Source organism: Hyperolius riggenbachi, chromosome 2 (genome assembly GCF_040937935.1).
Source record: "Hyperolius riggenbachi isolate aHypRig1 chromosome 2, aHypRig1.pri, whole genome shotgun sequence".
Classification (NCBI taxonomy): Eukaryota; Metazoa; Chordata; class Amphibia; order Anura; family Hyperoliidae; genus Hyperolius; species Hyperolius riggenbachi.
In genome coordinates, this window is record NC_090647.1 from 253,623,502 (window position 1) to 253,644,276 (window position 20,775).

At 44.8% G+C, this 20,775-nt stretch overlaps 1 protein-coding gene across 3 annotated transcripts in view; it reads left to right on the forward strand.

Moving 5' to 3' along the window:
- Positions 1–7,045: 7,045 nt before the first annotated feature.
- Positions 7,046–20,775, forward strand: part of GTF2I (general transcription factor IIi) — a 138,727-nt gene continuing 124,997 nt past the window's right edge. For 2 of the 3 annotated variants that reach the window (XM_068268535.1, XM_068268537.1), the window contains exons 1-2: positions 7,046–7,246; positions 12,933–13,021. In XM_068268535.1, coding sequence (XP_068124636.1) covers positions 12,938–13,021 — 84 coding nt within the window. In that variant the 5' untranslated portion in view covers positions 7,046–7,246; positions 12,933–12,937. Of the gene's footprint in view, positions 7,247–7,464; positions 7,673–12,932; positions 13,022–20,775 lie in introns of those variants that run through there. The other variant, XM_068268536.1, reaches the window with a different exon arrangement.

Sequence of the window (20,775 nt, forward strand, 5' to 3'; positions counted from 1 at the left end):
AAAGAGATAGTGCAGCATTGGAATGGGTAGATGAGTTAAACCACACATACCTTCCTCTGCCCTCCCGCACACTTCAGGGCGCTCTCGCTTTTCCTGAGAATGCTCTTGCTCACCCCTAAAGGCTCATACACACATCAGACCATAGTCTTTGTCAGTTAAACAAGGTGTGTATGATGATCTGCAGATCTCATAGACTATGAATGCAATTTGCAGGAACGGATCTTTGGCAGGAACAGATCTTTTGCAGATACTGCTCTTTTGTGTCTGTACAGCATCTGTGTGTGCAGCATCTTGCAAAGATTTTTTTCTGATGGGCAGTTCAGCTCCACAGAAAAGACTGTGAGGCTGCTTTCACAATTAAAGCTCATACACACATCATACCATAGTCTTTTGAAAATGAAAGATCACAGACCAATTTTACCCCCTTCCATGTAGTATGAGAGCCACACCCTCACAGTCTTTTCTATGGAGCTGACCTCCCCATCAGACAGAAATCTTTGCAAGATGCTGCACACAAAGATGCTGTACACATTCAAAAGATCAGTATCTGCAAAAGATCTGTTCCTGCAAAAGATCTGTCCCTGCAAAATGCATTCATAGTCTATGATATCTGCAGATCATCATACACACCTTGGTTAACAGACATTCATCTGCAGATCAGAGCCACCAGGATGGATTTTCAGATCTGGAGATGATTGTCTGATCTGCAGATGAATGTCAGTTAAACAAGGTGTGTATGATGATCTGCAGATCTCATAGACTATGAATGCAATTTGCAGGAACGGATCTTTGGCAGGAACAGATCTTTTGCAGATACTGATCTTTTGTTTCTGCACAGCATCTGTGTGTGCAGCATCTTGCAAAGATTTTTTTCTGATGGGGAGTTCAGCTCCATAGAATAGACTGTGTAGGTGTGGCTCTCATACTACATGAAGTGTGGTAAGATTGGTCTGTGATCTTTCATTTTCCAAAGACTATGGTCTGATGTGTGTATGTGGCCTAAGACGTTACAGGCGCACGTTAGTGCAGCCTGTAACGCAGCCCCACCGCACAGTAATGAAAAATCAATCAGCCCGTTCACAGTGCCCACGTTGCGTTACATTGTAACGTAGCACATCCGTTGAGAGTGCTGCATGCTGTGCGTTATGCGCGGCTAAGCCGCGTTAGACTGTGCGCACATGCTCAGTAGTGTTGGGGAGGAGTGGAGAGCGGCCAGGTACATGGCTAATTAATATTCACTGCACGGTGTGACGTGCAGTGTTTACTTCCTGGAGCGGCCGCTCTGTGCGGTGATTGGCCAGGGGGGACAACGTGATACTGCATGCGTCCAAGAGTACGCATCACGGCATCACGGACGCCAGAGTGAGCTGCACACTCTGAAAAAAACAAATATATACCCATTTAAATTATTTATTTTTACCAGTGAAACCAATATAACATCTCAACATTCACAAAAATACATTTCTGACATTCAAAAACAAAACAAAAACAAATCAGTGACCAATATAGCCACCTTTCTTTGCAAGGACACTCAAAAGCCTGCCATCCATGGATTCTGTCAGTGTTTTGATCTGTTCACTATCAACATTGCGTGCAGCAGCAACCACAGCCTCCCAGATACTGTTCAGAGAGGTGTATTGTTTTCCCTCCTTGTAAATCTCACATTTTATGATGGACCACAGGTTCTCAATGGGGTTCAGATCTGGTGAACAAGGAGGCCATGTCATTAGTTTTTCTTCCTTTATACACTTTCTTGCCAGGCACGCTGTGGAGTACTTGGACGCGTGTGATGGAGCATTGTCCTGCATGAAAATCAAGTTTTTCTTGAAGGATGCAGACTTCTTCCTGTACCACTGCTTGAAGAAGGTGTCTTCCAGAAACTGGCAGTAGGACTGGGAGTTGAGCTTGACTCCATCCTCAACCCGAAAAGGCCCGGCAAGCTCATCTTTGATGATACCAGCCCAAACCAGTACTCCACCTCCACCTCGCTGGCGTCTGAGTCGGACTGGAGCTCTCTGCCCTTTACCAATCCAGCCACGGGCCTATCCATCTGGCCCATCAAGACTCACTCTCATTTCATCAGTCCATAAAACCTTAGAAAAAGATTTGAGATATTTCTTGGCCCAGTCTTGACGTTTCAGCTTGTGTGTCTTGTTCAGTGGTGGTCGTCTTTCAGCCTTTCTTACCTTGGCCATGTCTCTGAGTATTGCACACCTTGTGCTTTTGGGCACTCCAATGATGTTGCAACTCTGAAATATGGCCAGACTGGTGGCAAGTGGCATCTTGGCAGCTGCACGCTTGACTTTTCTCAGTTCATGGGCAGTTATTTTGCGCCTTGGTTTTTCCACACGCTTCTTGCGACCCTGTTGACGATTTTGAATGAAACGCTTGATTGGTCGATGATCACGCTTCAGAAGCTTTGCAATTTTAAGAGTGCTGCATCCCTCTGCAAGATATCTCACTATTTTTGACTTTTCTGAGCCTGTCAAGTCCTTCTTTTGACCCATTTTGCCAAAGGAAAGGAAGTTGCCTAATAATTATGCACACCTGATATAGGGTGTTGATGTCATTAGACCACACCCCTTCTCATTACAGAGATGCACATCACCTAATATGCTTAATTGGTAGTAGGCTTTCAAGACTATACAGCTTGGAGAAAGACAACATGCATAAAGAGGATGATGTGGTCAAAATACTCATTTGCCTAATAATTCTGCACTCCCTGTATGTGTTGCTCTGCTTTTGTTGCTCTGTTTTTCTTGCTTTTTTTTCAAAATTGTGGCACTTGTTTGTAGCTCTGATATTGGTGTGTTTTCAGTTGCAGAGTGCTGAAAATTATTTTAAACAGAAGATGAATAACTATCTCCTAGGATGAAGCATAGAAAAAGTGAATTGGATCAGGCCCTGTGTGTGTGAGAGCAGCAGGACTGCACAGGGTCAGGTTTGTGCAACCAGAAGCCTGCTTGCAGATTTACCTATGGGCTGTTCTCAAATGGTTAAGTAGCAACCTACAACGAAAGTCAATGAGCTGCATATAACTTCTTTCTTCTAACACATAAGGCGACATGATGCTAGCTGAAGCCTTGTACACATGCCAGAGAAAACTTGCAGATAATCTAGTGTGTGTACAGCGCCCCTCAACAATCAGTTGGCGGATCTACTTGGCTGACAGCATTGTTCTAGCTAGCTCAGGCTAGCAATATGTGTATACAGCCTTGACCCTGCAATATCACCTGAGGGATCAAGTCCCGATCCCAACTGGACAACATGCCCGATTGGCCAATTTTACTGCTTTCCTATAATGAGAAGTTAAAGAGAGTCTGAAGCAAGAATAAATCTCGCTTCAGACCTCATATATAGCAGGGGCATGTGTGCCCCTGCTAAACCGCCGATATCCCGGGGCTTAACGGGGGTCCCTGATCCCCCAAATCCCCTCCGTAATGCGGGGGAGCGCTTCCTGGTTGGGGCAGGGCTAACCGCCGCAGCCCTGCCCCACGAGCGTCTGTCAGCGCGTATCTACGCCTCTCCCCCGCCCCTCTCAGTCTTCCTTCACTGAGAGGGGTGGGGGAGAGGCGGCGATGCGCGGGTGATAGACGCGAATGGAGGCAGGGCTGCAGCTGTTAGCCCTGCCTCCAGGAGTGACCAAGCCTGGGACCAAGTGTCGCAGTGGGGGGTTTGGGGGTGAAGGGACCCCCGTTTAGCGGCGCGTATGCGGCGGTTTAGCAGGGGCACACGTGCCCCTGCTAACTATGAGCTCTGAAGCGAGATTTATTCTCGCTTCAGAGTCCCTTTAAAGAGTAACTGTTAGCCCCAAAAATGAAATTTAAATCTCTATTGCAATGTTTTATTTAATATTTAAGTGAGCCAAAAAGGCAATGCAGAAGTTAAAAATCAATCTATTTTTTTTACTATGTAGCCTTTTCCCCAAGCTCCGGACGCAAAGCCGCATATCAGATACTGATGAGCATGCAGAGCATGCCTATGTCTGCCCGACCCCCCTCTCCCCCCCAGGACCAGGTGCCGATATATTCTCACCACAAACAGCTGACCGCTCTGACACGGAGAGAGAGCGGGAGCACTTCCAGCGCCGCCACCGCAGAGCAGCCGCCGCCGTGCATCTCTGCGGTGGCGGCGCTGGAAGTGCTCCCGCTCTCTCTCCGTGTCAGAGCGGTCAGCTGTTTGTGGTGAGAATATATCGGCACCTGGTCCTGGGGGGGAGAGGGGGGTCGGGCAGACATAGGCATGCTCTGCATGCTCATCAGTATCTGATATGCGGCTTTGCGTCCGGAGCTTGGGGAAAAGGCTACATAGTAAAAAAAATTGATTGATTTTTAACTTCTGCATTGCCTTTTTGGCTCACTTAAATATTAAATAAAACATTGCAATAGAGATTTAAATTTCATTTTTGGGGCTAACAGTTACTCTTTAATCTTCATCGGCTTTTATTCACAAAGCGGTGCTAACCTACTTAGCACGCCTAAAGACTTTTGGGCGTGATAACCATTGCACTAAGTAGGTTAGCACCGTTTTGAGGAATGAACTCGTGCACAAAATCCCGCGCCCAAAAGTCCGGTGCGCGCGGAAAGTCGCATAGGGTTTAATGGGCGCATAAAACTTTACGCACGCAAAACTTTATGCGCACAAACTATTACGCGCGCATTAGCATGCGAAGAGGCAGTTTGCACGTGATAAGCAGCTTTTCACTGGCATGCTAACAGTTAGCACGCTTTTGTGAATCAAGCCCACAGTCTGTTCATAGTGTTAACCTTCTTGCCGGTTATCTCGAGCTCAGCTTGGGGTAACCTGCGCAGAAAGATTTCTCCGTCCCCGCTGGGCTGATTTTCCCCATTTTTTTTTTACTGCACGCAGCTAGCACTTTGCTAGCTGTGTGCTTATTCCGATCGCCGCGCCCCCCCCCCCCCCTCCAGACCCCTTGCGCAGCCTGGCCAATCAGTGCCAGGCAGCGCTGAGGGGTGGATCGGGATTCCCTCTGACGTCCCGACATCCATGACGTCGGTGACGTCATCCCGCCCCGTCGCCATGGCAACGGGGGAAGCCCAGCAGGAATTCCCGTTCTGAACGGGATTTCCTGCTTGCAAAGGTCGCCGGCGGCGATCGAAGTGGCGATCATGTAGCGAGCCCTGGGCTCGCTACGTAATTTTAAATTTTTTTTTTTTTTAAAAAAAGTTCTGCGCCGCCCCCTTGCCGTCAGAATTGGAACGGCAAGGGGGTTAAAGTTTGTTGGCCCTCATATTACACGGAGGTGGTAAAATTGGCTCATCAACACACCCCAAGGCTCACCAATTTAGATCAATCACTACTGTGGTTGAGGTGAGCCAATGGTAAACCTCTTAGACTCACAGCCACTTTCTGCTCATCTCAATCTGGTCGCAACTACTAATTTGTAAGAAATAGGGAAACCAGCAGAAATCACTATCGAAGCCACCAATTAAATACGTTTAATAAAGCTGTGCAAACAGAAGCTGTAGCCAAATTGAGGACCGTGCCCAAAGCCCGGCTCCTGAAGGCCGCGGACAAGGGTCCTGGTGTGCAACTTAAGTGTTTCCTCCCGGGTCCCTTATGTCTTACAAATCAGTGGTTGTGGCCATTTTGCTGTGAGCAGGAAGTGGAGATGGCTCACCTCAGACCTCAAAAGACCTACCGGGCAGAGGTGGGACAAGATCCTCCAGCACCCAAGGCTGAGACACCAAAGTGTGCCCCCCAGCCGTCACACACTGATTGCTATTAGACTAAAAGGTGCCCCAGGGCCCCCAACACCTTAATCTCTAGTTATCTGGCTTGCAGTCACTGCCATGTATTCCATTTTTCTTATTTCTCTCTGCTTCAAACACAACATGGGAATGATAGCTGAGTGAGTTGAGTGCCCCCTCCTACACTGCGCCCTGAGGCTGGAGCCTCTCTCGCCTCTGCCCAGCCCTGCTACCGGGTGTACTGCTTATCATCATATCAGGTTTGTCCCAATTCTGTAATTGCAATTTCTGCAGCCAAGTTCAGGGGACACCCCTCTTACAAATCCCCATAACTTGAGAACTGAGCATCATACTGACTCGGCACCCGGTGCAACAGAAATTCTGACCTTTCGGCTTTCCAAAAATGGCCAGATCTTCCTGGGGGAGCAAAGAGAACTTTAACAAAAATCTGCCAAACTTTCCAGACAAGATAATACGTAAGTACCTAATTTAGAAAGTGGAGAGCAAAAATAACGATTATTATTAACTAGTAGACCTAAGCCCGTTTAAAAACGGGCTCTAAGTCTGTATCGGAACCTCCCCTCCCCCGTGACCGCCGCCACACAGTCAGCGGGCATGTGCGTGCAACAGCCGTGAACGCGGAGCCGCCCAACGTACACGCCCACCTGCTCGGCCCCCTGGCCCGTCCTGCTCCGTTCAAAGGCTGTCCGTGCACATGCACAGTAGCGCAAATCAAGGACCCACCAACACACAGGAGCACATATATACAGGGGAATTATTAGATAGGATGTTATTTATAAAGCCCCAACATATTACAAAGCACCACTGTACAATATTATTTCTAGTTCACCCCTTTTTATTTATTTTTATTACAAGTTTTTATTAAGTAAAAAAAACAGACAAAAGAGAATTAGATGATAGAAGTACAAATCATGTATATATATATATATATATAATATATATATATATATATATATATATATTGCCAGGCAGTACTCTATGTCAATCTATCAGCTCCATTTGCTGAGCCAAGAGAGCATTGCTTGACCTATCTCTGATGCTGATGCGGCTATGCAGCGTGAGCTCTACACCAGGTAGAGTTTCTTGCAAAACCTTCTCCTTGACAAATCTACCCACCATCTCTCCAATTCCACTCGTGACGTCACCTGGGCAGAAAGAGACTACGAGAGCATGGCTTCAGAAGCTTTGTTCCTTCCAATGCACTCTGCACTGTAGGTCGCGTCTGTACTAAAGGACGCTGGGATGCGTAGTTCCTACAACAATCATCACGTTGATTAGTCACTTTGCGGACCACAACTCCCAGAGTGCAGTACGTTTGCAGAGCATGCGCATCCTGCTCTGGCTTTGGAGTAAAGCATAGAGAGGGGAACATAATAATGGGAATTAATTAATGTGAGTGCGTGTTTGAAGAAAGCTACAGTGCGGGTGTGCAGAGACAAGCTGCAGCCCGGCATGCAGTGGAGGAAGTGACAAGTGGCACCTGAAGCTCAGTATTTTCCTATCTGCTGTGCTAGGTAAGGGCGAGCCCGGGACTGCTAGTGGCTGCTAGCTAGAGAACTATGCCCAATACTGTATTATGATTCCGTATGTATAAATAATCGAACTATATGTTTCACTTCCTCAGCAGGAAAGGTTGGGCAGTGTGCCTTTTAGTGCTCCTCTGATTGGTTCTCTACATACTCGGGGGCGGAGTTCCAGGTTTCTGTGGGCAACTTGATGAGTATGGTCTGGTATTTGGCATATTTTAGAGGAAACTGCAGTTATGTTCTTGGTGCTTGTTCCCTCTTTTGGTTTTCAGCAGAGATGACCCATGAAGTTAAAATAATTATTTTCTGTATGCAAATGTAAAGGGTACCTGAAGTGAACCAACCCATTAAAACAAAGTAATAGTGAGCGCTCCTCTTTAAAGTTTAGGACACACTTACCATTTGCAGCTTCTGGTATGCTCTCTATTCTCTGTTTATTTAATTATTTGACTGACGGTTAGCCTTATAAGTTGCAAAGGAAGAACCCGCAGCTCATTACGTACTAAAAAGTGCCTGTGCAATGATTCCCTATGAGAGTGTTCACATGTAAGCGTTTCGATTTCATTGAAATCGCAAACACGCTACATGTACCATTTTCTGAGTGCTTTGGCTCAATGGAAGGTGTAGGGAAATCGCAAAGCGCTTTAAAAAGTGCTTTGTATAGCGATTTCCCGAGTGCTTCTATGAATAAGTACATTCTATTTATTCATTTCCGGGTGAAAGAGTACACTTCCTGACTGACTTCAGGAAGTGAAAAAACAAATTGCTCTGCAAAAGTGCTTAAAAAATTAAGTGCTTTTCTAAGCGCTAGGAAAAGTGCTTTGCAAAAACTTTCAATAAATCCCTCAGTGCTTGCGACAGCGCTGGCGATTTATGTGAACCTAGCCTTACAAAAGTTTTGAAGTTGTGCTTGGAAAGAGGGTTTGAGTCAGGAAGTGATTGGTAGGACATTGGAGATATGGAGAGGGTAATTTTGAGGTGTATTTATGCATGAGGTTAGAAATGTAGGTACTTTTCCGTTAGCCGGGCGCATCAGGCAGGTGGCGCTAATTACTATTCCCCCTCCAGGCCGCCATGGATAGTAGGGAAAGATGTAACTCTGGTGGAGTTTTGTCGCCACCTACAGGATGCGCCCGGCTAACGGAAAAGGACCGAAATGTGATTGGGACAGGAGCAGGGGGGCTGTGGAGTTATTTAAAGACTAATATTTACAGTTAAGCTAGCCATACACTGATCTCTGCTATCAATAAATGGCGGATTCAATCACTCTAATTGAATTGGCTAGAAAATGAGGCAGCATGATTGATTGACCGATCGATTTCTGGCCAAATTTGAATGAATAACTCGATCGGTCCAGGCGGAATATCTATGTTGATCGGTGGTGGCTGCAGATTAATGGCCCATAGTGTTGATATGGATCGAAATATGCAATTGTAATGATTGGTGTCAGCACACAGAGAGAATCTGATTGTTGATGATCTGCAGAATCATCAACAATACAGATGTATACTTGATTATGGATGATCTGCAGAATCACCAATAATACAATTATGACTAACCTTTGGACACCTAATGAGTAAAGTGCTAGATGAACTGAAGGCTATCTCCCGAGGAGCGGGAGATGTAAACAGCTCGGCCAAGAGCCACCTAAAGGGGCAGGTGGCCCTGGGCAGTGCAGAAACTATCTCCTTGATAGTGAGGACCTGGTAACCAGGGATAATGATATCAGATGGTAAACTGTACTGCAGCCAGGGCAAGAGACCACTGGCTGCTAACAGGCCAGACTCTCTGAGAAGCGGGAGTCCTGGTTGCAGCTGACACCTGGTGGAATGGTGTTACTGCTAGTACAGTTAGACTGAGCACTCAGGGAGAGTGACAGTTTGAGTGGTCGGACAGAACCAGGTCGGCAACACACGAGCAGATCAGGTACAGAGAGAGAGAGACTGATTCGGTAATCGGGTACAGGCCGGGTCTGGCAACAGGTAGGCAGATATGCAGAGGTACCAAATCAGAAAGCAAGAGAAAGGTCGACAGAGCAAATGGTCATAACATATAAGTATAACAAAGTCCTAGACTGGGGTGTGAGTTCCTTGGTCTCGACACCCTGGAACTAGTCTAGAGTATAACACAGTAATAGCACAGTGTTCCTAAGCTTGAGTGTGTGGTCCTTGGTCACAACACCCTGGAACTGGTCTAAAGTATAACACAGCAATGACACAGTATCCCTAAGCTTGGGTGTGAGATCCTTGGTCACAACACCCTGCAACTGGTCTAAATGATAACACAGCAATGACACAGTATCCCTAAGCTTGGGTGTGAGGTCCTTGGTCACAACACCCTGGAACTGGTCTAAAGTATAACACAGCAATGACACAGTATCCCTAAGCTTGGGTGTGAGGTCCTTGGTCACAACACCCTGGAACTAGTCTAACATATAACACAAACGTTATCTGGCTAAGTGTGAATTCCCAGGTCCTCCTGGTTCTAACACACTGTGAGATCTGACTGGTCTGAGTGCTCACACGTTAGTATTCGCAACGGCAGACAACCAGCAACTGACAGGCAAGAAGTATATATAGTGCAGCGCTCCCCAGCGCTGCCCAGTCCCACTCAGCCAATCACCCACTGCACTGGGATCAGCTGATCGTCCTGATCAGCTGATCCCTCTCCTATTGGCATAAAGGTCCTGCCTCCTAGCGCGCGCGTAGCTCTCCATCTGTGTGCACTACTAGGCTCAGACAAACCAGACGCATGCTGCTGTGCGGAAACCGCCGGTCTGACCGCGGAGACAGCCGCCCCGCTGCCAGACCGCGCGGCGGTGTCTCCGCAATCCATTACAGCAATGCTTCATTTTGATGGATTTACAACAGATTTAATTCTGAAGTCTATTGGAAATCTGTTCCTTGTGTGTGGCACACTTCGGATATATTCTGATTTGATCTGACAGGCATCTGACAGAAATCTATCTGATGGTCAAATCTGCTGCAAATCTATAAATGTATGGCTACCTTTTAGAGAAATGTCAAGTGGAGCATTTAAAGGTGGCAAAGAGCAGATAATTATTGTACATCTTAATTTTCACCCCAAGCCGACAGATGTGCTACATTTCTAAGTTTGACAGAGTGGGCCTTATGTAAAGACCATGCTTGGATTTATGATTGCAGGGAATTACAGATTGTTGATCGTATCAATTTCATTCTAGTAGCAAGCAAGTGAGAATAACCATCGAAATGCTGATAATTCTGATTTGATGCTAATATTATGCAAATGAAAGCAGCTTGGAAATGGACCATTTGATGAATCCATTTCTAAGCTGCATTAGACCTCTTTCACAGCAGGACATTGCGGTTTGATGCGACATTAACCACTTAAGCCTAACTGGACGAAAATTCTCGTCCAGTTAGGCTGCGCGCACTCCCGCGGGCCCCCCCCCCCCCTCCCCCTGTGCGCGCTCTCGCTGCCGGCTGTTAGCCCAGCAATCAATGAAAGGGAATTATAGATCCCTTTCACTGATCAAAGCCCCCCGAAGAAGAGCCGACAGCGTCTCTTCAGACGTTGCGACTTTTCTGAGCTCAAAAAGTTCCGCTGCTTCAATCTTCTTCCTGGGATCGAGCTCGATTGCTCCCAGGACTTTTTGACTGTGGCCATCTTGTGGCCAAATAGTAAAACTACACCCAAAAGCACTTTACATGAAATAAATACATTTTTTAACATTTAAAATTAGCTGTTTACCTCCCACATAAAAAATACCCAAATAAAAGTTTTAATTTTAAAAAAAATAAATTACAATAATAAAAAAAAAACATAAATAGTTACCTAAAGGTCTGAACTTTTTAAATATGCATGTCAAAGGAGTACATCAATATAATTTATTAAATTATGGGCTTTTAAATAGTGATGGACGCAAATTGAAAAAATGCACCTTTATTTCCAAATATCGGCGCCATACATTGTGATAGGGACATAATTTAAATGGTGTAATAAGCGGGACAAATTGGCAAATAAAGTACATGGGTTTTAATTATGGTAGCATGTATTAGTTTCAAACTATAATGGCCAAAAGCTGAGAAATAATGATTTTTTTCCATTTCTTTCTTAATATTCCTGTTAAAATGGATTTAGAATTAATTAATTCTCAGCAAAATGTATCACCCACAGAAAGCCTAATTGGTGGCGGAAAAAACAAGATATAGATCAATTCATTGTGATGAGTAGTGATAAAATTATTGGCAAATGAATGGGAGGTGAAAGTTGCTCAGATGCAAAAAAATTTCAACCCTGTGGGCTTAAGTGGTTAAAGTCGCAACGCAAATGCCCCAAAAAAGTCGCAACGCAACTTAATGCCCGAATTACGGTTGCATACAGTAGAGAATACAGGCAATGAAAAGTATGTTTCCAAGTCATTACTGAGCATGTGCAAACAGTTCAACTCAGCGAATAACGTGTATAACGCACTGCATGCAGTACTTTCACTTAACGTGCAGCGTTAGTCAACAACGCAACGCGTGCACTGTGAATGGGGCATTGATATTTAATTGCAGTGAGTTATTCTGCGTTAAATGTTGTTTTAATGTGTGACTTTATCGTCCCACTATGAAAGAGGCCTAAATGTTCATAAGTTTTTTTTTTTTTTTTTCATTGCAAATTGCTAACACAAGCACAGTGCAAGTCAATCGTTTTTTATTTTTGTTTTCAAAACTAAACCTGTGATTAATCCCATTGGAGTCCTTTGATTGAAACGTTACATACATTCCAAAAATCGGGGTGGAAAAAAAGCATCTCTATCACCAAGGGTTCGTATACACAGACACTTCCGTTTTTGCTCCCTGACGAGTACTTGTACATCCAGATTGAGTTAGTTAATGGCATCAACTGTACAGTAACACAGAAGGGACACCGAGAGCCCAAATAGTGTGATATGTATGGGTAATTGGAAAATGTAAGGTAAGTAGAATTATACTCACAAACCTGGGTTACTCCCTCCAAGGTAACCACTGTATATGCAGGTGGGGAGGTTAGACCTGTCCCCACTCCGGATTAAGAAGTCGCTCTCTGTAGATCAGGAAAAAAGGGGTAGGTCACCCCTCCACCAGGGGTGGATTCAGTTGTGATATAAAGTAAACAGAGGCGCCAACAGGATAAAAGTTACTAAATTTCCTAAAATTACTTAGGAGGCAGCGGTGGACTTACCTCCCGTAAGCAGACACTAGGACTGTCAATTTGAAATAAACATCAATGTATTGGTATACTCCAAAACAAGGTTGCAATGCATTTCGCAGGTTTAACCCCGCTTCTTCAGGCAAATAACAGGAGGAGTATATGGCAGCGATCGGTCAGACAAATGCAGAGCGCCTCTAACAGACCTTGCAACCTTGTTTTGGAGTATACCAATAAATTGATGTTTATTTCAAATTGACAGTCCTAGTGTCTGCTTACGGGAGGTAAGTCCACATCTGCCTCCTAAGCAATTTTAAGAATTTTAGTAACTTTTATCCTGTTGGCGCCTCTGCTTACTTTATAACAACTGTACAGTGTACTGTGTGAGGTGCTGTGGGAAGTGCAAGTGCTATAAGTGCATGATATAATCATAAACATTTCTTTGTGCCACTGCTGTATTATTTTTTTGCTGTTATGTGTGATACTAACATTTTAATTTTATTTCTATTTTTTTAAGGAACCATGTCTCTTTTAACATTGCCGGTATTGCCAACACACAGTGACAGTGATGTTGTTAAACACCTAATCTCTACATTGAAGACAATGGTAATCCTTTTTTTTTTTCACATTTGCAAATGTTAATGTGGCAGCTACAGGTGTCCCTTAAGGTGCCCATACACTTACTCAATTTCCCGCCGATAGACAGCGGATTCGATCACTGTGATTGAATCTGCTGTGAAATCGATACGCAAATGCTGACCGATCAACCGATTTCCACCCGAAATCAATCGGTCCGTGCGGAAACTTTTGCTCGATTGTCAGCGGGTCGGGAGTGCATCGATAGCGGCATTCAAATGTCCGACAACCGATGCTAGCGGCAATACATTACCTGTTCCACCGGCGGGTGTCCCCGCTGTCTCTTCTCCGCGCTGGGCTCCGGCTGGCTTCACTTACTTCCTGTCGGGGGAAGTTTAAACAGTAGAGCGCCCTCTACTGTTTAAACTTCACCCGACAGGAAGTAAAGTGAAGCTGAAGCCCAGAGTGGAAAGGAGACAGTGGAGAGCGGGGGACTCGCACCGCCGGGATCAGGTAATGTATGCGAGGGGGGGGGGGGAGGGGCGGCAGCTCCCCAGATTGTGAATCCATTTTATAGTGAAATCGATTCAAAATCGGTTTGCAGTGCAGGCAGCCAATAGATCCCTCTTTGATCAGATTCGATCACAGAGGTGATCTATCTGCTGGTCGATCTGGTTGCAATCGACCAGTGTATGGCTGCCTTTAGCATTAGGTAGCCAAAGGTACCCTCAGTATAAAGTAGCTAGTGGTGCCCCCGACTGAAGGGAGATCTAGTCAGTGAATGCTGAGAGCTGGGTGAGTAACCTCTCATTTATGCTCTGCTCAGGACTCTACATAGGGAAGGATGGAGGCAGTGGCGTAGCTAAGGAGCTGTGGGCCCTGATGCAAGTTTTACAATGGGGCCCCCCCAAGCACTCTATATATAACAATTGATACGGCGCACCAAAACCTGCCAATGGCAACTACAGTGTCAGAGGTGCAAGAAGGGGATGGGGAGCAGTCTGTTAATGATTACCACTATTCAAAGTATCTATAGAAGTGATTGTTATGAGCACAGGACCAATAGAGAGCTAATACTGTAGTTGAGGGAGGGCTTTTGGGGCCCCTCTTGCCCAAGGGCCCCGATGCGGTCGCAACCTCTGCAACCCCTATTGCTACGCCCCTGGATGGAGGCACTAAGGGAGAGGAGTGAGCTGCCTTTCCATCATCAGGCACCTGTAGGCACGTGGATAAGGGAGAAGAAATTTGATAACCTGAAATTTAAACTTTAGAACTCTTGCTGAAGATTAGAATGCACCTTTCACAATACTAGCTGAGTTTTAGAAAATGGCAGAGCATAGAAGACTTTCCATTTATCCATAATAAAAGCATGAACCATCTTTTTCTGAAAGGACTAATGCTGACTCAGTATTAGATTTTATGATTTACTAAACTGAAATCATAATACAATATAATACAATATAAGTATCAGCTGCCTCTGTATTGGGGCTGAGCTGGCGGATGTTCTTCAGCTTTGGGGTCTGTCCAGATGGAGGATCTAGGCCGGCTCCTCCTAACATCGCCAAATGTCAGGCGGCACTGGTCCTAAGTATCTGCAATAGAAAAAAAACTAATTAATATATGTTGTAAATACTTTTAAAGATTAGATGATTTGTTTTAATTAAGAAATGAGTGCTGTAAAATAACTCTTGAAAAACAAAAATTATATACTTACCCAATCCGGGATCAGGTAATGAAGAAGTCACATCCGGTTAACCACTTGAAGACCCAGCCTTTACCCCCCTTAAGGACCAGCACTGATTTCTAAGATTTGTGCTGGGTGGGCTCTACAGCCCCCAGCACAGATCAAATACCAGGCAGAGCGACCAGATCGCCCCTCTTTTTTTCCCCACTAGGGGGATGATGTGCTGGGGGGTCTGATCGCTCCTGCCTGCGTGTGGCTGGCGGGGGGGGGGGGTACCTCAAAGCCCCCTCCACCGCAGGATTCCCCCTCTCACTCTCCTCCCTCCCTTCCCCGGAGATCCGAGGCAGCACAGGAACGGATCTGTCCTGTGCAGCCTCTAACAGGCTCCTGCCTGTCATGTGACAGCGATCCCCGGCCGCTGATTGGTCTGGGATCGCTGATCTGGTACAACGCTGCTACTGTTAGCAGCATTGTACAAATGTAAACAAAGCGGATTATTTCCGCTTGTGTTTTCATTTAGCCTGCGAGCTGCGATCGGCAGCCCGCAGGCTATTCACGGAGCCCCCCGCCGTGAATTGACAGGAAGCAGCCGCTCACGCGAGCGGCTGTTTCCTGATTAATTAGCCTGCAGCCGGCGACGCAGATGTGCGTCGCTGGTCCTGCAGCTACCACTTTGCCGACGCGCGGTATGAGTGCGCGGTCAGCAAGTTGTTAACCTCCTTGACGGTATGGACGACTATATACGTCCATCACCGCCGGAGGTCGCCGCTCAGGCCCTGCTGGGCCGATTTTCGTGAAATAAAAAGCAGCACACGCAGCCGGCACTTTGCCAGCCGCGTGTGCTGCCTGATCGCCGCCGCTCTGCGGCGATCCGCCGCGAGCAGTGGCGAAAGAGGGTCCCCCCCCCAGCCGCCCGAGCCCTGCGCAGCCGGAACAAAAGTTCCGGCCAGCGCTAAGGGCTGGATCGGAGGCGGCTGACGTCCATGACGTCACTCCGCTCGTCGCTATGGCGACGATGTAAGCAAAACAAGGAAGGCTGCTCATTGCGGCCTTCCTTGTTTATTCTGGGCGCCGGAGGCGATCGGAAGAACACATCCGGAGCGCCCTCTAGTGGGCTTTCATGCAGCCAACTTTCAGTTGGCTGCATGAAACAGTTTTTTTTTTATTTAAAAAAAACCCTCCCGCAGCCGCCCTGGCGATCTTAATAGAACGCCAGGGAGGTTAAAGGTCATCTCCCAGATGGAACATGATGACCGGCACTTTGTAACATGGCGCAGCTCATATCAGATGGCTCTGGTCATTTGAATCTGCAAATAAAACAAGTTTTACAAGTTGAGATTTAACTGCAAATGTGAAGTTGAAGTAATGTGTAGTATGAGAGTTGATGTGCAGCATTATGCTTATTTGTTGTAAACTTTTATAGTCTTACCCAATCTGGGGCCAGTAAAAGGTAAAGTCCAGTTAAAGTCCATTCCCAGTGGACCACCATGACTGGCTCTTTCCAACAGGTCCGCTGTCAGATGAGTCTGGTCATTAGTAGTCCAGGGTCTGGAGAAGGTCAAGTCCGGTAGAAGCTGTGTCTGACGCGTGGCTCTGGAGAAGTGACATCTATAGCAGAAGAGAGGATATCAAAGGTCAGAAAACATCACTTGGAAGACAATTAGAGACAACAGACAGTCAATCCACAAACACTTTTATATCTGAACATTGAGATATTTCTAACAAGCTAGATGAAGTTTAGTTTAGTGCAACAGACTTAATCAGTAATAACTATCGCATATGTAGAAACAGTAAATGATAATTAGAATAAATCTACAATGTTTTGTAACATGAAAAGGCAGTGAAGACAAAGAAAATGTTATTAAAGGGGCACTATGGTGAAAAATTGTAAAATATGTGCAAACATACAAATAAGAAGTATGTTTTTTTTGTAAAATGAGTCATAAATTACTTTTCTCCTATGTTGCTGTCATTTACAGTAGGTAGTAGAAATCTGACAGAAGCGACAGGTTTTAGACTAGTCCATCTCTTCATGGGGGATTGTCAGGGATTTGTTTATTTTCAAAAGCACTTAGTGAATGGCAGTTGCTCCGTCCAATTGCCAAAAAACTGTGTAGCGAGCAGGGAAGCTGGCCAGCATCATTGTTTAAATGCTTTTTAGGGAATATCTTTATAAAGAATAAAAGCCTTCCTGAGAATCCCCTATGAAGAGATGGACTAGTCCAAAACTGGTCACTTCTGTCAGATTTCTACTACCTACTTTAAGTGACAGCAACAAAGGAGAAAAGTAATTTTATGGCTCATTTTACTCTGGAAAAAAAACATACTTCTTATTTGTCTGTTTGCACATATTGTAAATTTTAAAATTTTTCACCATAGTGCCCTTTTAAAGTCACCTCCGTTGCAATGCTTCTTTCTTCTATATCAGTCTTTCATATTTGTTATGTTTTTTTTTTTTTTTATTAATTTGATTGTTGTGTGGAATGCCATTCAATCCTTAGTCTATAATTTTTCTGGTTGTCCTTTTTACATTGGTGGTTAGTATGATTGTACATTTTTGGCAGCACGCCCCATATAAATGGACAGTTAATGGGCATGAGGTGGGTTGATGAGCGAAGGAGCACACTGAGATTTTATCTGGCTGTGAACTGAAATTACTCTTCTTTGCATCAATGGCAACAGAACTCTCTGCACTCTGGTTTGAGTATTGTTGACATGAGACAGTCCAGAAACTATCCTCTTGCTGCCGGAGTAATTAGCTGCACAATATAAGAGTTTTTGTTACTTATTTTCAACACCTGATTGACTAGCAATAACCATTAACAACATTGGCCTCAATTCACTTAGATCATGCTGGAGATAATAAGGCAAGAGATAACTTGCCACCACGCAGTGAGAGAGTTAGCTTATCTCTTCATTCCTTAAGTTACCTCCTCTGTAGTTATTTTCACACGCAGTTAATAAACAGCCTGTCTTTAATTGTGGAGTTATTTTAAGGATTGAAGAGTTAACTTAAAGACAGAAGAGTTAACTTTAGGTTTGCCTGAGGTAAAATGTTTCCTGAATACGACATGCCTCATCACCATGGTGACCGCTCTAGAAACGTTATTAAAGACAGGAGATAAGCTTAGTGAATTGAGGCCTATCATCTGTTTTTTTTCTCCTCTTAGGCCATGTGAAATGACATTTTTCTCTACACATACACATATCCTATACAGTACATATACAATCATGTTAAACTAATGTTTGCCATTAATCCCTGAAATGAAAATAGATGAGAATTCAGACAAGAGAAAATGGAGGTTGCAGTACTTACCTGTAGGTAGATTGTCTGATGGCTTGGATGCTCATCAGTGATGTGGAGAGAAGACAAGGAATGCTACATGCTGAATGGTGTGTGGAGGCTGGATGATTACTCCTGGAGCAGCCTGACATCTGGGTGCATGGGAGCAGTGTGGTAGCTGGAAGCCCATGCAGGACACACAAACGGGATGTCAGTAAACATGTCCTGCTTCTCAGGAGCAAGTGGAACAATGTTTGGTTCAAAGCCAAAGGACAGAACTGGATGGCCATCTTGCTGTGGGCAGTGTTGTTGCACTGCAATTGGTGACGGCACGTTTCTTGTCTCCACCTCTTCCCAGTTAATATCAGAAAAGAATGGATGGCTTCTGATATCACCATGGACTCCTGGCCATTGGCTCTTCTCTGAACGCAGAAGCTTTTGTAAGAAGTCAATGGTTTGATCTTCATGCCCTTGGTAGGATGGCTTTGCTTCTAGTTGCAGCTCATCATTTGCACATGGATCATCTGTGAGAGCATTCCATGAGAAGTCTCCTTTAATCAGATGGTACAGAATTATACCAAATGCATACCAGTCCCATGCTTCGGTTATGTATTTTGTTTTCTGCACAGCTAGTCCGAAATCCGTGATTTTTATATGTCCATCTGCAGTTAGCATGATGTTATCCTCTTTCAGATCTCGGTGAATGATTTCTTTGCTGTGTAGGAACTGGATGCCGCAAACCAGCTCGGCGGCAATGAACTGGACCGTCTTGAAATCTAGCAGGTATTTGCCCAGATAGTCAAAAAGGGTCTGTCCTGTGGCCAGTTCCATGACATAGAAGATGTAGTTCTCAGTGTGAAATGCTCCATAACCGTGAATGAGGAAGGGGCTCTGGTGAGCAATTGCCAGATATTGTCCTTCATTTAAGCCTTCTTTACAACTTATCAGTGCTGTCTTGTCAACAACCTTGATGGCAACACGTTCTTGACGTACCGCATCTGTTGCAAGCAGGACCTGACCAAAAGCTCCTAGTCCAAGAATACGGTGGAAGGTGAATTTGTCTGCTGTTAAAGGGACAGTGGAGGCCTCAGGGGTTACACTGGCTTGAGCCTCCATGTCGCTGTCCATCCTGATTCTCTTGCTATTCTCTGTTTTAGGGTCACTGTCCATTTCAGATCTTTTCCTTTTTTCAGTTCCAGTAAGCTTTCTGTATCTCTTGCTTGGTCCAGCCTTTTCTTCAGATCTTTTTCTTTTTTGAGATTCACTGCCCTCGTCGGTCTTACGTGGCCGACCATAAGGAGGGCTATGGCGTTGAGTAGTAGATCCACACACCAGTCTAACAATGCGGTTGCGAGCATTTCTCATGAAGACAACAACTCTCTGCAGAGTGGTCATTGTAGCATTTTCCTTCTCAGTCTCTCTCTCCTCTTCTACCTCTTTGTCCTCCTCCAGGCGCTTGTATTTGTCCAGCTTCTTTTTTCCACTAGAGCCCATGATGGGAAAGTGGAATAGATAAAATCACAGAAAATCAAATCAGATATTCGCTAAGCTCAGTAAATAACACCTCGCTAGTCGACTGTTTTGATCAACTCTGAGGTCAGGTGCTCAAGAGTCTCCATATATAGCTGAGCCTTGTATTGTGATGTCATAATAAGCTGTGCTCATGATGTCAGAGGTCACATGACTGGTGCAGGTGCAGCCAAATGTTTTATTTTTATTTCTTATTTTTATTCAAATGCATTTTCTGAACGGCAGTTGCCAAGCCTAACTGCCAAAATAGTAAGATACCACTAGCCTCCCTACTCACTTGCACACTGTTTTGGCAGTTAGACTTAGAAAATGCTGCTCAGGAAATGCTTTGAAAACCAAGACAAAACTGAAAATCCCCCATGAGCAGTGTTTCTTGTGAATTCTCTGCAAAGTCATTTTCACATCGAAAATGCAGTTTTTGATTTCAAGAAATTTTCACGAAAAATTGCTAGTTTTTTTGTTTTGTTTTTTAAAAAATCTTTATCTTTACAGTGAAAATGCAAAAAAAACCTAAACCCCCATATTACCACAAAAAAAATGTGAAAAGTGCGACAACACAGAAAAACAATATTTGTACCACAACTATTTTTACTGCGAAAAATCATGAAAACGTGCAAAATAACTGAACACATTTTCTATGAAATTTTTGTTTGAAAATCGAATTTAACATTTATTTTCATGAAAATCAATGCAAAAAGAATATTTGCATTTCCGCTCATCACTGCCCATGAGGAGATGGATTAGTCCAAAACCTGTCAGTTCTGTCATATTTTAACTGCTTGCTGTAGTGGTCCTTTAAAAAGAAAGAAAAAAAGGGGAATCTACCAAGTCAGGTTTCCTGTAGCTAATCATCAGAATTCCTTGTATACTGGCTCTGCTGCTGTCATCTGAATGTAACTGTCCCCTGAAACGTGCTGTAGCAACCTCTGCTGTGTGTAAGAGATGACGGTGTAACAGAAGGCACCAAAAACATTAAAATAATTACAACCTAAAGAGAAGGCTGAGATTTCAATTACCCCCTAGGAGTATCACCTAGGCTTAAGCTCTGTGCTCACCACCCGACGGGTCCTGCGATGTCCCCTTGACGGCAGTTGTTAGCGACGTCTCTTCCTGCCAGCGTGTATGCACAATGTCACGTTTTTGTGACGTTATACGTTGGGAGCGAATGAGACTTCAAGTGATCGCAGTACTTTGTGCTGGAGTCATCGGGGATCTTAGCAATCCGATCTGCCGTGATGGTCATTATTGCGGCGCGATGCAAAACAACGTTTGCAAGGTCATGCATCT